At 51.7% G+C, this 13,270-nt stretch overlaps 7 protein-coding genes across 7 annotated transcripts; 6 read left to right on the forward strand and 1 right to left on the reverse strand.

Moving 5' to 3' along the window:
- Positions 1-449: 449 nt before the first annotated feature.
- N7519_007279 (uncharacterized protein) lies at positions 450-1,038 on the forward strand (the record flags this gene model as incomplete). The annotated part of the gene is made up of 2 exons (XM_057294055.1): positions 450-980; positions 1,006-1,038. The coding sequence occupies 2 exons, from the start codon at positions 450-452 to the stop codon at positions 1,036-1,038; spliced, it is 564 nt and encodes a 187-aa protein (XP_057148866.1).
- A 1,605-nt stretch (positions 1,039-2,643) lies between these two features.
- On the forward strand, positions 2,644-4,497 carry N7519_007280 (uncharacterized protein; the record flags this gene model as incomplete). Its single annotated transcript, XM_057294056.1, has 5 exons — positions 2,644-2,745; positions 2,803-2,897; positions 3,061-3,579; positions 3,651-3,989; positions 4,041-4,497. 5 exons carry the CDS (start codon positions 2,644-2,646, stop codon positions 4,495-4,497), a joined length of 1,512 nt encoding a protein of 503 aa, XP_057148867.1.
- A 472-nt stretch (positions 4,498-4,969) lies between these two features.
- On the forward strand, positions 4,970-6,217 carry N7519_007281 (SDR family oxidoreductase; the record flags this gene model as incomplete). Its single annotated transcript, XM_057294057.1, has 6 exons — positions 4,970-5,024; positions 5,078-5,336; positions 5,398-5,561; positions 5,624-5,823; positions 5,887-6,037; positions 6,096-6,217. 6 exons carry the CDS (start codon positions 4,970-4,972, stop codon positions 6,215-6,217), a joined length of 951 nt encoding a protein of 316 aa, XP_057148868.1.
- A 438-nt stretch (positions 6,218-6,655) lies between these two features.
- On the reverse strand, positions 6,656-7,533 carry N7519_007282 (uncharacterized protein; the record flags this gene model as incomplete). The annotated part of the gene is made up of 3 exons (XM_057294058.1): positions 6,656-6,817; positions 6,905-7,068; positions 7,503-7,533. 3 exons carry the CDS (start codon positions 7,531-7,533, stop codon positions 6,656-6,658), a joined length of 357 nt encoding a protein of 118 aa, XP_057148869.1.
- Positions 7,534-8,384: 851 nt separating this feature from the next.
- On the forward strand, positions 8,385-9,929 carry N7519_007283 (uncharacterized protein; the record flags this gene model as incomplete). Its single annotated transcript, XM_057294059.1, has 1 exon — positions 8,385-9,929. The coding sequence occupies one exon, from the start codon at positions 8,385-8,387 to the stop codon at positions 9,927-9,929; it is 1,545 nt and encodes a 514-aa protein (XP_057148870.1).
- Positions 9,930-9,966: 37 nt separating this feature from the next.
- N7519_007284 (uncharacterized protein) lies at positions 9,967-11,331 on the forward strand (the record flags this gene model as incomplete). The annotated part of the gene is made up of 1 exon (XM_057294060.1): positions 9,967-11,331. The coding sequence occupies one exon, from the start codon at positions 9,967-9,969 to the stop codon at positions 11,329-11,331; it is 1,365 nt and encodes a 454-aa protein (XP_057148871.1).
- A 288-nt stretch (positions 11,332-11,619) lies between these two features.
- N7519_007285 (uncharacterized protein) lies at positions 11,620-11,934 on the forward strand (the record flags this gene model as incomplete). The annotated part of the gene is made up of 1 exon (XM_057294061.1): positions 11,620-11,934. One exon carries the CDS (start codon positions 11,620-11,622, stop codon positions 11,932-11,934), a length of 315 nt encoding a protein of 104 aa, XP_057148872.1.
- Between the last annotated feature and the right edge of the window lie 1,336 nt (positions 11,935-13,270).

The following is a 13,270-nucleotide window of genomic DNA, read 5'->3' on the forward strand; positions in this document are numbered from 1 at the left end:
GCGTGATCTAAATTATGCTTGATTTAGTGTTTGAATTTTATGTATGCAGCTATATATAGGATGCAGATGACGGCTATATGTATATATATGAGAACCTCTTATCACTGGCCAATTTTCACGTATATGGAACGACAGGAAAACGAACCTTCTCCTCCTGGGTGAACTCTTGCGATCTTATCTTGTACATCGGATCCCGCGTAAGCAACATCAATACGTACGGATTCACGACCATTCCTCGAACTGAGGTATGCATCACATTTGAGAAGGACTCGGTTACCGTGTACGGCTTCCAGAGCTACAGTGTGCTCATCAAAGCAGCTGCAGGATCTCCTCGAGGGCATGGATATTGCCCAGCTGCCAAAATACACACCGTATCCCGATATTCCGAGCCCCCGACAAGATCTGGCCGCTCTAGCTCCCGCCAGATCCCGCGGGCACATTGAGTCATGATGCATTCTGGGCTCGCATGTCGCACGCATTTCCTTCGTCCAGGCGATATTGTCACGACGGAGACCGGGACCTCCAGCGCAGATGGGCGAGAGCTTTTTCCCCCAGAAAACACGCTGTTTGTCAACTCGAGCATCTGGCTCTCGAGTGGATTTATGCTGCCAGCGGCACAAGGCGCCTGCCTTTCTCAGCGTCACTTACAAACACAGGGGCCCACAATCTTATTCGAGGGAGACGGCAGTTTTCAGGTGACAGCACAGGAGTTGAGTGCGATAATCCGCAAGCGCTTGGATATCATTGTTTTCCTGACAAACAACAATGGCTTTAATATCGAGCGACTTATTCACGGCTGCGATGCTGAGAACAACGAAGTCGCTCTGTCGCGCTACCTGGAAAGCCTCCGTTGTTACGGTGTGCCCACTGATGGGTCATACGAGGCACAGACTGCAAAGGTAGAGACTTGGGGTCAGCTGCATGCGCTTCTTGCAGATGGAAACTTTCAGGCCGGGTTTGGTGGAGGTCGCGCTGGACAGGTACGATGCCCCCGAGGCCCTCAAGACTTTGACACCTCGCAACATCCAAGCGTATTAGCAGAAAGCCTAGACGCAGCCACGAAATGGCTCTTACATGTTGTATTCGTCATAAGAGACGCGGAATCAGGAATTCCACAGTGGATGTCATCTTGCAGCACAAATCAAATGCACGCCCACTTCACTTCATGCACGGCCCAGGCAGCCACTTCACAGTTGAATTCACCCGTTGAAATGGGAACTGGCTATATATTATTTTCAATTTTGCTTGTGCCTACATTGTGTATTGTAGCAGAAAATATTTAGACCAACATAATGCACTAGTGCTAACTTGCTGATCTCATGTCGATGGCTTTCGCTGCATATATAGTGCTAATAGGACAACTAGTGGTCACACCCTACAGAGAAATGACAATAATCACCTGAGACAAGACTCGAAGCGCTTTCTAACATGCACTGCTTTCGCTCAAGGCAGTGCGGAGTGCCATTTATCTTGTTTACCTTCCCACATGCATGCCCAAGGCGACAATCTAGATCCGAGTCAACATGATGCTATATGAGACGACGGAGAAGCAGACAGCTGGAAAAGTACAGTCGTAGAATGCGGATGAGGAGTGTTCTAGGTATTAAGTATTTATAGCCTCGTATCGAAAGAGTTGGTCTCCAAGTGACGATATAGCGGAGAAATTAACATATCGACGGAAAATGTGGAATCCGCGTGTCCATGCACAAGCATAAGATGTATCAGCAAGTATTATATCATATATCGCTTTTGCACCTACATGTGCCGGGGCCATTTTCAGATGTTCTGGGGTTCCGGGACACAGCCGAATCATCAGAAGAGCTGTATACATGCGTACCATCACTGGGCACCCATAGGCCAGCTCACATCACCCATTTATCCATTCACTCGCTCACTGCACGTTCCTTCACGTTACAGGTCGTAGCGTACTCTTAAACTCGTAGTCGCTGGCTGCGGTATACAGGACACGTAGCCCTAGTTTAAACTATCGTGCATGACGACATCATAGCTCTTCCTGGTAGCTAAAGTAGTAGATCATCCCAGCAAGGGTCCGCACTTGTAGGAAAGGGAAATACTCTGGGCAATAAGAGTTAAATATGCTCTCCAATGTCAGGCTGTCATAGTTTCTTGCTTCTTGTTCAATCATAATAGAAAGGCCAAACTATTGGTTGCTGAAAGTGGAAATTCTGTGTAAATGATACGTTGCTAGACCAGCAGCCTCATTTCCTATCCAAGCCATTTCCTATCCAAGCCCATATTAGACTATTAGCCCACTTGACACTTGACACTGGATATGGTTCATACATCAATACCCCGCAGCCACTAACAATTCCCTGCAGCAGCTGCAGGTTATGATTTAATGGGAGGCGCCGTATGTGGAAACTACAGTAATGCGCATCAGACCTATCCAGCAGGTAGCAGTCTGCATGCGAGGGGTAACTTTGAAATTAGAATCATTTACGACTGTTTACCTAATGGTAACTCATGGATTCTAGGGTCTTAGCAACCAGGTAGGTTCAACCCAGTTGCACAAATTATCGCAAAATACACGTCTAACAATCCCCTGGAGAGTATATATAATAAGTGTTCTACCTCGACAGGTTTCTGCACCTAGTAGCAAACAAAATTCGACAATACCTCAGCATGGGAGACATCGGCCAAACCGCCGAGCATTGGATGCCCCCAATGACGCCCCAGGCGCTACCTATGGGCAAAGCAAACATTTACCCATCAGATGAGGGACATGTAAGTAGAATCGCTTGAATTGTTCGGCATGGATACTTTAAAGGTTGACACAATCAGGGTGTTAGCGTTTCCTTGCCTACATGGGATTCAGTAATTGGGCTGTCTCGCAAGGAACCATGGGTTTTGGACCAGCTGGAATGCAGTTATCCTCGGTAGGCCATGTTCTTGCAAGCTGGTGGTGACTTGATCTAACAGAGCGTGAAGGTTTTACATCAATAAGCTGGTTGAAGAGCTTTCATCAGCGGTCTTGCGACGACTTTCCGTGGCTGACAGCAATACTAATTGAATGGTATTCGCCTCTGCCACTGCTGCTAGTAAGTGCCTTGCAGCCTTGAGGGACTCCATTACCAGTGAGGAGGACCCAGCGTCGTTGGAGACTGTCCGCTTCTTCATGCCTCTAGAGCCAGCCCGAGGGGTTATAACCTTTCATTGGGCGAATTTCTCTGCCGTCCTTCTACCATCCACACTGTGGAAAAGGGCAATGGCATTCTGGAGGGACAGTGGTAGTGGTCTATCTACGCGGCATGCAGAGTTCTGTATAGGCGAGCTGGGTTACCTCGACTCTGATTCATCCAATGCTGTATTCTGCAGTCCGGCCCCCTTAGAAAGGGACAATCGCCAAACTACACAATTACTAGATCGTGTACAGGGCGCAGCTGGCAGTATGCCTGAGCTAAAGAGGATCATTGCGGAGCTAGCGACTTCTGACGAGCCAGGCGAGCCGGCTGTGCATCCAAACGATGTATTTCCTTGTCCCACTGGAATGAATGCTATTTTCTCGTTGTCTGAGAGTTTAGTTTCGGTGACAGCTGAGTCAACTGTGGTTGCCTTTGGGTATGAGCCCACCCGGGACCCCACCCATGGCATCTAGTTCCAGAAGATATGAACTAACAAAGATATCCAAGTTGGCTATATCCAGAAACAGTCGAAGTGCTCCGAGGTGGTGGTTGGAAAAACTGCCTCTCCTATAAGCATGGCACAGAGGAGGAGCTGAATCAGCTGGAGAACTTGCTCCAGTCGGGTCTGAAGATCGCAGCCCTGTTCTGCGAGTTGCCCAGCAACGTCTTACTGTCTTCCCCGAATCTCCGCCGAATCCGTGCTCTTGCCGATGGATTTGGTTTTATCGTTGCTTGTGATGATACCGTGGCCGGCTTCGTGAATCTGGATGCCATTCCATTTGTAGATGTCATGATATCCAGTTTGACGAAAACATTTAGTGGCTCATCTAACGTCACCGGAGGGAGGTCAGTTTCAAGTCGCATTGTAATATATATGCCCACACTGACGATCTCAAGTCTCGTGGTAAACCCCAGTTCTCGGCATCGTGATACAATCAAAGCAGCTTTGTCCGCAAACTACGAGGAGACGTACTTCCCCCTGGATATCCTTGCGCTCATAAACAACTGCAAGAATATGCCCTGGCGAGTGAAGAGATGCAATGAAAGTACCATTCCGCTTGTCAATCTACTTAGCTCACACCCGTCAATCGCCACGGTTCATCATCCATCCACTGCGCCAACTTCATCTCTATACCAAAATGTGATGCGCAAAGATGGAGGCTACGGTAATGTGATGAGTATCATCTTCCATCACCCGGCCAGCGCTGAACATTTCTACAATATACTTGATGTTTGCAAAGGTTCCAGTTTCGGAACTAACTTCACTCTGGTGATTCCATATGTGCAGCTGGCGAATTACTGGAACAGAGAAAAGGTCCCAAAGTGGGGTGCCCCAACACATACTTCGCGTTAGTGTTGGGCTCGAGAACAGTGGCCAACTGTTAGCAACTGTCGCCAAGGCACTTAAGGAAGTGGAGCTATTCGAGTCGCAAAACACTGCCTAGCTAGTTGATTTTTGAGGGCGCAGATTAGTAAATAACCAATTTACTTTAGGAAATACATATTTATACACGTTTGCAGAATAGCAGCAAGCATAATTCACTGATTTGACTCTAAAATAGTCGGATACATATATGCCTAGACACCTAGGTAAGGGCTGATACTGTCTATGAAGAATCAATGGATCCCTAGAGGTTGATGGAGGCGCGATATTGCATTCCAAATTTGGATGCATAAAGTTCATAAAATGCATAAATCCGTGAAGCCGAGGTCCGACTGTGGGGAAACGGGTGTCATCAAATCACCTGGGCACGACCTCCTGAACATCCCCCAACTCCCCCACAATCTTTAGACTAAGTTATCCAGGGACATACATAATAACCAGAATGCCGCTGCCCAAGACAGAATACTTGAGTGACTCCTGGAAGGATGGGATCTTCGGTAAGCTCTCTTTCAATCCGTCGCCACCGCACCCACGCTAATTCCTGATCCAGCAAACAAGGTTGTCTTCTGCACAGGGGGCGCCGGCACTATCTGCAGTGCCCAGGTCCGGGCCTTAGTACACCTGGGTGCCAACGCCTGCATCATTGGCCGTAATGTAGAGAAGACCGAGCGCGTTGCCCAGGACATCGCGACAGCTCGACCCGGTGCCAAGGTGATTGGGATTGGTTCCGTGGACGTGCGCAAGCTCGAGAATTTGCAGCAAGCAGTTGAGCGCTGTGTCAAGGAGCTCGGAGCGATCGATTTCGTCATGTACGTTGATATAGTAACTTGACCGCAGTCTTCCATTCTCAATACTGATAGTATCTGACAGTGCTGGAGCGGCGGGTAACTTCCTCGCCTCCATCGAGCAACTCTCGGTCAACGCTTTCAAATCAGTCATGGATATTGACGTCTTGGGCTCTTATAATACCCTCAAGGCGACCCTTCCGTACCTAAGGGAGTCAGCAAGCAAGCACAGAATGGACTCAAAGACTCGTGAGTGCACCATTGGGTGAATCCCGAACCTCTGTCTGTCGTTGCAACTGACAATCTTTCAGTTCAACCGTCACCGATTGGAACCGGCGGAAGAATTATCTTCGTTAGTGCCACCATTCACTACCGGGGTATGCCTTTCCAGAGCCATGTATCCGTTGCCAAAGCCGGTATCGACGCCTTGTCGCACAGTGTCGCAATCGAGTATGGTCCTCGCGGTCTGACTTCCAATATCATTGCGCCCGGTCCTATTGCACAGACTGAGGTTAGTACAAGTCTCAACGGTGCTATGTCTATGTCAAAAATCGATCGACTTACCATTTTGTAGGGTTTGGAACGCCTGCTGCCATCAGATGCCCTGGAAGCCTACACCAAGGCCCAACCGCTTGGTCGCTTTGGTCATGTCCGCGACATCGCGGACGCCACCGTGTATCTTTTCTCAGACACTGGCAGCTATGTCAGTGGTCAAACGCTTGTTGGTGAGTTGTCAGATAACACAAAGAACGTGATGTACGTTCCATACTGACACATAAACAGTTGATGGTGCAAACTGGCGCATGTCGGCAGGCGGCGCTTCCGGTGGGAGCCTTTCTTACCCAGACTTCTTGCTTTCGGGAGATGAAGTACCTAATGTGACCGGCAAGAAGTCTAAGCTTTGAGCCACTGAAATCATGCACAAGACATTCGTAATACATCGGATTGTTTCGGACGTTCGTGTTTTGGATAGGTTCCACTACGTATAACTACGCTGGAATTGGCAGGTAGATATTATATTCATTCATGATATTTCTAATGTTGTTGCCTTAACTAGATCAACCCACGTTGCTGTTATCGCATGACCAAAATGCTGTGCCATGTCTTCACTCTGCAAGGCACTCCTCCCGACTCTTGTATGTGCGACAATCGTATAGAGCAAATCCAAAGCAAAGCATGCTCCATACACGCAAAGATGGTGCAATGGCTTTCTTCACCGTTACCAGCCAAGGAGCGGGAAAAGGCATGGATACGCTCTGTTATTTAGGCTAGGGAACGAGATTTGCCCATCTGAATAGATGCCTTTCTTCATGTTGTGGAAACGTCATCTTCACAGATTCCCCTTACCTGTATAACTGACCGTAGGCTGCCAAAGATGATTGGTTTTCGAAGTTGGGAAACCAATAGGGGTGAATCGCCACATCGAACATCGTTTGCTGGCGGACCAGACCACGTGCCGGGTATTTGCTGCGAGGGCTGCTGGTGGTTTGAGGCTTCCTGGGCGTCTGGACAGGGAATCTGAAGTAGAAGCAGTGTCAGTCTTCTTTTAACGACGTATGTTTTGAGTAATTCTGGCAAAATGAGACACTTACCTTCACCCCATATTCCCCATACTGGTGACAAACCAAGTAGAATGGGATGCCTGCCTTGGCAAGATCAATGGGTATGAGTGCAAAGGTCGCGTATGACGGCTGAGGGCCTGTTGGAGACAATTCCGCTGTTAGATCATCAATTGCGTCGACTGGGGCGTGAGGTCCTAGGGAAAGTGTCAATACCTTGGCCCAAGGTCGATCATGACATTTGCGTCGTTTCTCTTGATGGAGTATCCCCGTGATGCGAAGGCCGTCGTGTGATTGTTCGCAATGTAGGGTAATTCAGGTTGTCTCGTCTGCTTTGACTCAGCGTAGATCGCCACGGACAGCTCCTGGTTGGTCGCTGGTGTTTCGTTCGCTTGTCACGGATCCGGCCCGTATCGTGCTCGGATGTATTGGGGGTGTTGTGGGGCCGAGGGACAGCCCCCACAAGCGGCTCTAGGGGATATGATTTTCCTGTTAGCAATGACTGGCAGTGTAGGAGGGCTGGAAACCCAGATACTCATATCCGAGAACAGTAGAAACCCACGAAAGCGTGCAGATCGACCCGTGAATGAGTGACAACACAACGAGAGTCAGGGCAGGACCACTTTTTGACCAAGAATTGTGGTGACAGTAGCCTCCGCCATGACTGTATTATAGAACATAAGTAGACCAGACGGTACGAAATCGCCAAGTCTTCCAAGCTTTTATTAGACCATGGAAGAGCAATATACTCGGTAAATCGAGTGCACTGGCCTTCGCCAAGCCGACGGCATTTAGCCGCAACCACATGGCGCAGATCTCAACTGTATACCTAGGTCCACCGAGCAACTGCTGGGAATATCTACGTAGAGCTAATTCTAGGAAAGCTAATATTGAATAGACACATATTTAGAAACTTAATGTAGATTGTATTGCTGGATGAGACATCCTATTCCTAGAAAAAGAGCATTCAAGGGACCAATGAGGCACCCCATTGTTCTCTTTATTGGAGATCTCATAATAGCCATTGTTGAAGAGATACCCTGCCATCAATAAACAATGGGGAAGCCTATTGATTGGTCCAAGGGGTGAGACCAAGTCATTGAGCAGGTCATTGACCCAGAGGGTGCCAGAGTCTCATCAACACGTCGCGTGTCGAGGCCTACCTATATCTTCTCCCCTCTGGTCTCAACTTCTCTTTTCTTCTTCTCCTCCCCTCTTCTTTTCTCCATCATCGCTACAACCCTTTCTGTTTCATAAGATCCGGAAAGCATCTCTGGTTGTTACATCGTTGCTACTGGTTAGTCCCAACTACCCTTCCAAGTAACCTGTCTACCTTTTCTGACACCTTGTCGCATAGCTTCGTGTCCAGTCTCTGGGCACGTATCGAAAATAGTGTTCCCCCGCGTCCACGGACGTGGTCGTTTTTCAGTCTCTTTTTCGACTTTGTAAGTTCAGTTACCTTTATAGGCAATTTTTTTTCGAGCACCATATCTAACCTTTCTGATAGTCCCAAATGGCAAGTCAGCAGGGACCGGCCCGTCGCAACGGGGTAATTGGGTTCAATATGACGGGTGGACCTACCCCTGTCATCCCTCTCGTCGCCCCGGCGTATAGAGGCCCCATTCCTGTCCCCCGCGGTAATGGAGCCACCGGCCGCCCGATGGTGTCTGCTCCCTCTACTGCCATTCCGTATCTCAACAACCAGGGACCCCCGCACGGGATCACCCCCCTGGTGGGCCCCGACACAGCCCATTCCTCCCCCTCTGGTGTCCGACCAAGACGGACATCGCGCGAAGTTACCGCGTTGAGCGCAAGTCTAGCGGATGCCGAGGGCGCTCTTTCTCGCCTGGAGACCAAGCAGGACATCACCGAGTCCCAGGTGTCTGCTCTGCGGTCCCAATTGGCGACCCATCGAACAACTCGTTTCGTTGATCAAGCGCATATGGATGCCTTGATCAACCGGTCTTGCAACGACCGGGCTCGCGACATCGACCGCCAATTCCAGATCCTGGAGGACCGATTGGACCAGGTGTCTGAAGATCTTGAACGCGCTGAAGGAAACCAAGCTGCGCTCCAAGGTATTCAATACGCCTTCCAAAAGGATCGCCACGATGTCCAGGATCTGCGACAGATAGTTGCAGCCGCCGAGTTCAACCTGCAACGTCACAAACGCCTTGCGGGTGCCGAGGACCGGTTCAAAGGCCTCGCCAAGAACCTCGATCTTATGCTTGCCGCGGCCATGCAAGCCACAAGGGACAGCCAGGTGCGGGCTCGCAGTGCTCCGACTGCTGAGTCCTCCACCCACCCTGTGGGTATTGCGCGCCGCCACGTCGTGGGAAGCCAGGAACCAGGCTCCCACGGGCATGCATTTGATCTCCACCCGCAGGAGCTCGGCAAAGGGAAGGCTCGTGACCCGGGACCGCTCCCCTCTGAGGGTCCCCGTGATGATAGTGACACCGAGTCCGACGTTGACGATGGCGACTGCTCGATGAGATCGCGATCGGAAAGTCCTAGCGTGCTTTCCGTCGTGATGTCATTGGACAGCCGTCGATCGTCGCGGGCTAGTTCACCAAACGACATCATCATGGTGGGCACGGTCCAACAACTTGCCGCCGCCCCGTTGCAGGAAGATGGGTCCCAGGCGACCAACAACAACGACTGGGTGATGCCAGACGCACCACCCATTACCACCCTACCCGTGGACCAGCAGCAAGTGGAGAATACTTGCACAACAAATCATCTCCCCGACCCCGACCTCGAACAGTTGAACGGCTACGACATTGACATGGACTGGGAGCCAGCCAAAATCCCAGGCCGCACACGCCCGTGCAAGCGAGACGCACGAAGTGCAAAGTACCACCGAGACCGACGGCGTCGTGTGCGTCGTGCCCGTCGTGCCCGTCCTGTGCGCCAGATGGCCATCGAGTCTGTCAATATGCCAGTGCGCAAACGGATAGCTCGCGTGGACGAGCCGAGCGGGGACGAGCCTACTCGCAAGAAAAGGATTACGAAGGAGATGATGGAAAGTAACGGATCCCGGTTGCTTTCCCCTATCTGACGAATACACATTGGACACCGCTGCGAAAGTGCCAGTCATGAGTGTGCCAGCTGTTACGCAGCCAGCTCATACCGATTTCCAGTGCACTGAAGGTGTCTCAACCGAGCAGGTGCCCACTGAGGCAGCTATGAGTGCGCCAGCTGTTCCCCAGCCGACTCAAGTTGCCCTGGAGGCCACCGAGCAGGTTCCTATCGATGCAGCTTTGAGTGAGCCCGCTGTTCCTAAGCAGACTCATGCTGTTTCGGAGGAAAACGAGACCATCGAGACCGCGCACGTGTTCACCGAGGTAACTATGAGTGCGCCAGCTGTTCCCGAGCCGACTCAAGTTGCCATGGAGGCCACCGAGCAGGTTCCTATCGATGCAGCTTTGAGTGCGCCCGCTGTTTCTAAGCCGACTCAAGCTGTTTCGGAGGAAACCGAGACCCTCCAGACCGTGCAGGAGTTCACCGAGGCAGTTACGAGTGAGCCAGCTGTCCCCGAGCCGACTCAGGCTGCCTTGGAGTCCACTTTGCTCGCGCCTGTGTCTAATGTGTGCAATGAAGTTGTGGGTGCGCCTGCTCCTAGTGAGCCAGCCCCAACCAAGTCAACCCAACCTACGCCATTGTGGACTGAGAAAGTTCGGAGAGTGCGTGCTGTTCCTAAGCCGTCTCTGAATCGATCAGACCGTGTCGTTCTGACCCAGTGGACTGAGAACATTCGGAGTGTGCGTGCTGTTCCTAAGCCGACTCTGAATGGGCCAGACCGCCCGGTTCCGAGCCAGTGGACCGATACTCATTCGCGAATCGAGGCGATGCGTGCGAAGGGCATTGGAAGGGTTCAACCACGTCAGAAAGTTGTGCGCGCTCTTAAGGGGTTGCAGGTCACAGCAACCTCTCGCAAACACTCCACCTCTTCCCTGGTGGCCAGTCCCGAAGACGCTTCGGCAAAGAATGCCGTTGCAACAGGGACAGATTCCCGTGCTGGGGTTTCGGAAGGCACCAAGAGGGTCGAGGACGCCGAAGACCCAAATTGCAGCGCTCAAAAGACTGCGGGAGACACACAGGAGAAAATGGGCGAAGAAGAGGCAGCGACTTCTGGTCTTCAAATGCCAGGAGCTTGGCCTTCCGACCCACCTGTCGTCACTGCGTCTGGCGAGTCAGACATGCACGAGGGATCGGCTTTGCTGCGGGTCCTACGGACAGGAACTCGATGGGCCTCCGTTGGTGTATTCGCTATGGTGATGGTGACTCTGCTGTCGTCCCCCTTGTGGCTAGGTCACCTTGGACACCTTGCTTACGCCTTCGAGGGTCCAGAACAGTTCCTGGAGGAACTGCGCGAGGAGCACGGATATGTCCCATTCTTGGAGTGGGTCATCTATGTCTTCCTGCGGAGTTTTGCCGGAGACCGGACATTGTTCGGTTAAAGGCAAGTGGTACCCCATCGAGGGGAGGGACGGATGAGCCGCCCCTTGATGCATCATGACATTACTTACTGCAAGGCAGGAAGCTGGCGAGTCCGACGATTGCCGCTTCACCTGCATAAGTCCAGTTACGTTCTTTGTCCACCCTTCGGGGTGATGTATGATTTGTGAAGTATATATCCATATATATGTTGCACTGCCTACCCAGTTTCCTGGGTAGATGATGTTGAGTGGTGGCAGCCAACCCACACAGCAAGATTCATGCAACAGCATATATATCACAATTACGACATGCGATACCGCCAGCGTGTCCAGCAGGCTGACCATGCCACCTTGCAACCGCCAGCTCCTGGGAGCGGAGAGCATTACATGATCTCCCGGGAGCTGGCACGATGGCACAAACAGCGCCATCTACATGGTCAGCCTGCTGGACACGCAACAGGAACAACTCGCCAGCCCCTAGGGGATGGGGATGTCATATCATCTCCCAGGGGCTGGCAATATGGCACAACAGCTGCCATCTGCGAGTTCAGCAGGCTGACTATGCCACTTTACAATGGCATAAACACGCTTCGATGCCACCTGCATAGTCAGCCTGCTGAATAGCCAGCCCCTGGGAGACGGGACCATTATATGATCTCCCACGGGCTGGCAACACCAACAGCGCACCAGCCTCTGGGAGCGGGGACAATTATATGATCTCCCAGGGGCGGGCAATGGCACAACAGCTGCCACCTGCGCGTTCAGCAGGCTGACTATGCCACTTTACAATGGCACAAACACGCTTCGATGCCACCTACATAGTCAGCCTGCTGAACAGCCAGCCCCTGGGAGATGGGACCATTATATGATCTCCCACGGGCCGGCAATGGCACAACAGCTGCCACCTGCATGTTTAGCAGGCTGACCATGCCACCTTCAGAAATCTCCAGCATGGTCAGCCTGCTAAACACGCCGGTCCCTGGGAGATGGGACCATTATGATCTCCTAGGGACCAGCAATAACAACAGCGCGCCAGCCCCTAGGGGACAGACCATTACATGATCTCCTAGGGGCTGGCAATACGGCATAAAAGCTGCCACCTGCGTGTTTAGCAGGCTGACCATGCCACTTTCTGCAACCGCCAGCTCCCTAGGAGCGGAGAGCATGACACGATCTCCTAGGAGCTGGCACGACGGTACAAATACTATCTGCATGGTCGGCCTGCTAGACACGTAGCAAGAACAATGCGCCAGCCTCTGGGAGCGGGGAACATTATTTGATCTCCCAGGGGCTGGCAATGGCACAAGAGCTGCCACCTGCGTGTTCAGCAGGCTGACCATGCCACCTTCTATAACGACGCGCCAGCTCCTGGCAGTGGAGAGCATTACATGATCTCCTAGGAGTTGGCCGTATGGTCAGCCTGCTGAGCGCGCCGATTCAACAACCCGCCAGCCCCTAGGAGATGGGGATATCAAATAATCTCCTAGGGGCTGGCACCATGGCATGATGAATAATATGCCAGCCCCTGGGCGTGGGGAACATTATTTGATCTCCCAGGGCTGGCAATGGCACAAGACCTGCCACCTGCGTGTTCAGCAGGCTGACTATGCCACTTTACAATGGCACAAACACGATTCGATGCCACCTGCATAGTCAGCCTGCTGAATACGCCAGTTCATCCATGCTGTCAGCCCCTAGGATCTGGGGACATCAAATGATACCCTAGGGGCTGACACGAGCAACAGGCCAGCTTTCGGGAGTGAGGGACATTATATGATCTCCCGGGGGCTGGCAACATGGCATGAACACAAGTCAATGCGGTCTCACATATGTTCAGCAGGCTGACCTGCCAATACGCAACGACCACCAGCTCCTAGGAACGGGAACATCAGTTGATTTCCTAGGAGCTGACATCATGGCACCTGCGCATTCAGCAGGCTGGTGATGTGAACTTGTTGTG

This window comes from Penicillium mononematosum, assembly GCF_028829835.1.
Source record: "Penicillium mononematosum strain IBT 11891 chromosome Unknown utg000003l:1.0-8172316.0:1.0-8177699.0, whole genome shotgun sequence".
NCBI classification, from domain to species: Eukaryota; Fungi; Ascomycota; class Eurotiomycetes; order Eurotiales; family Aspergillaceae; genus Penicillium; species Penicillium mononematosum.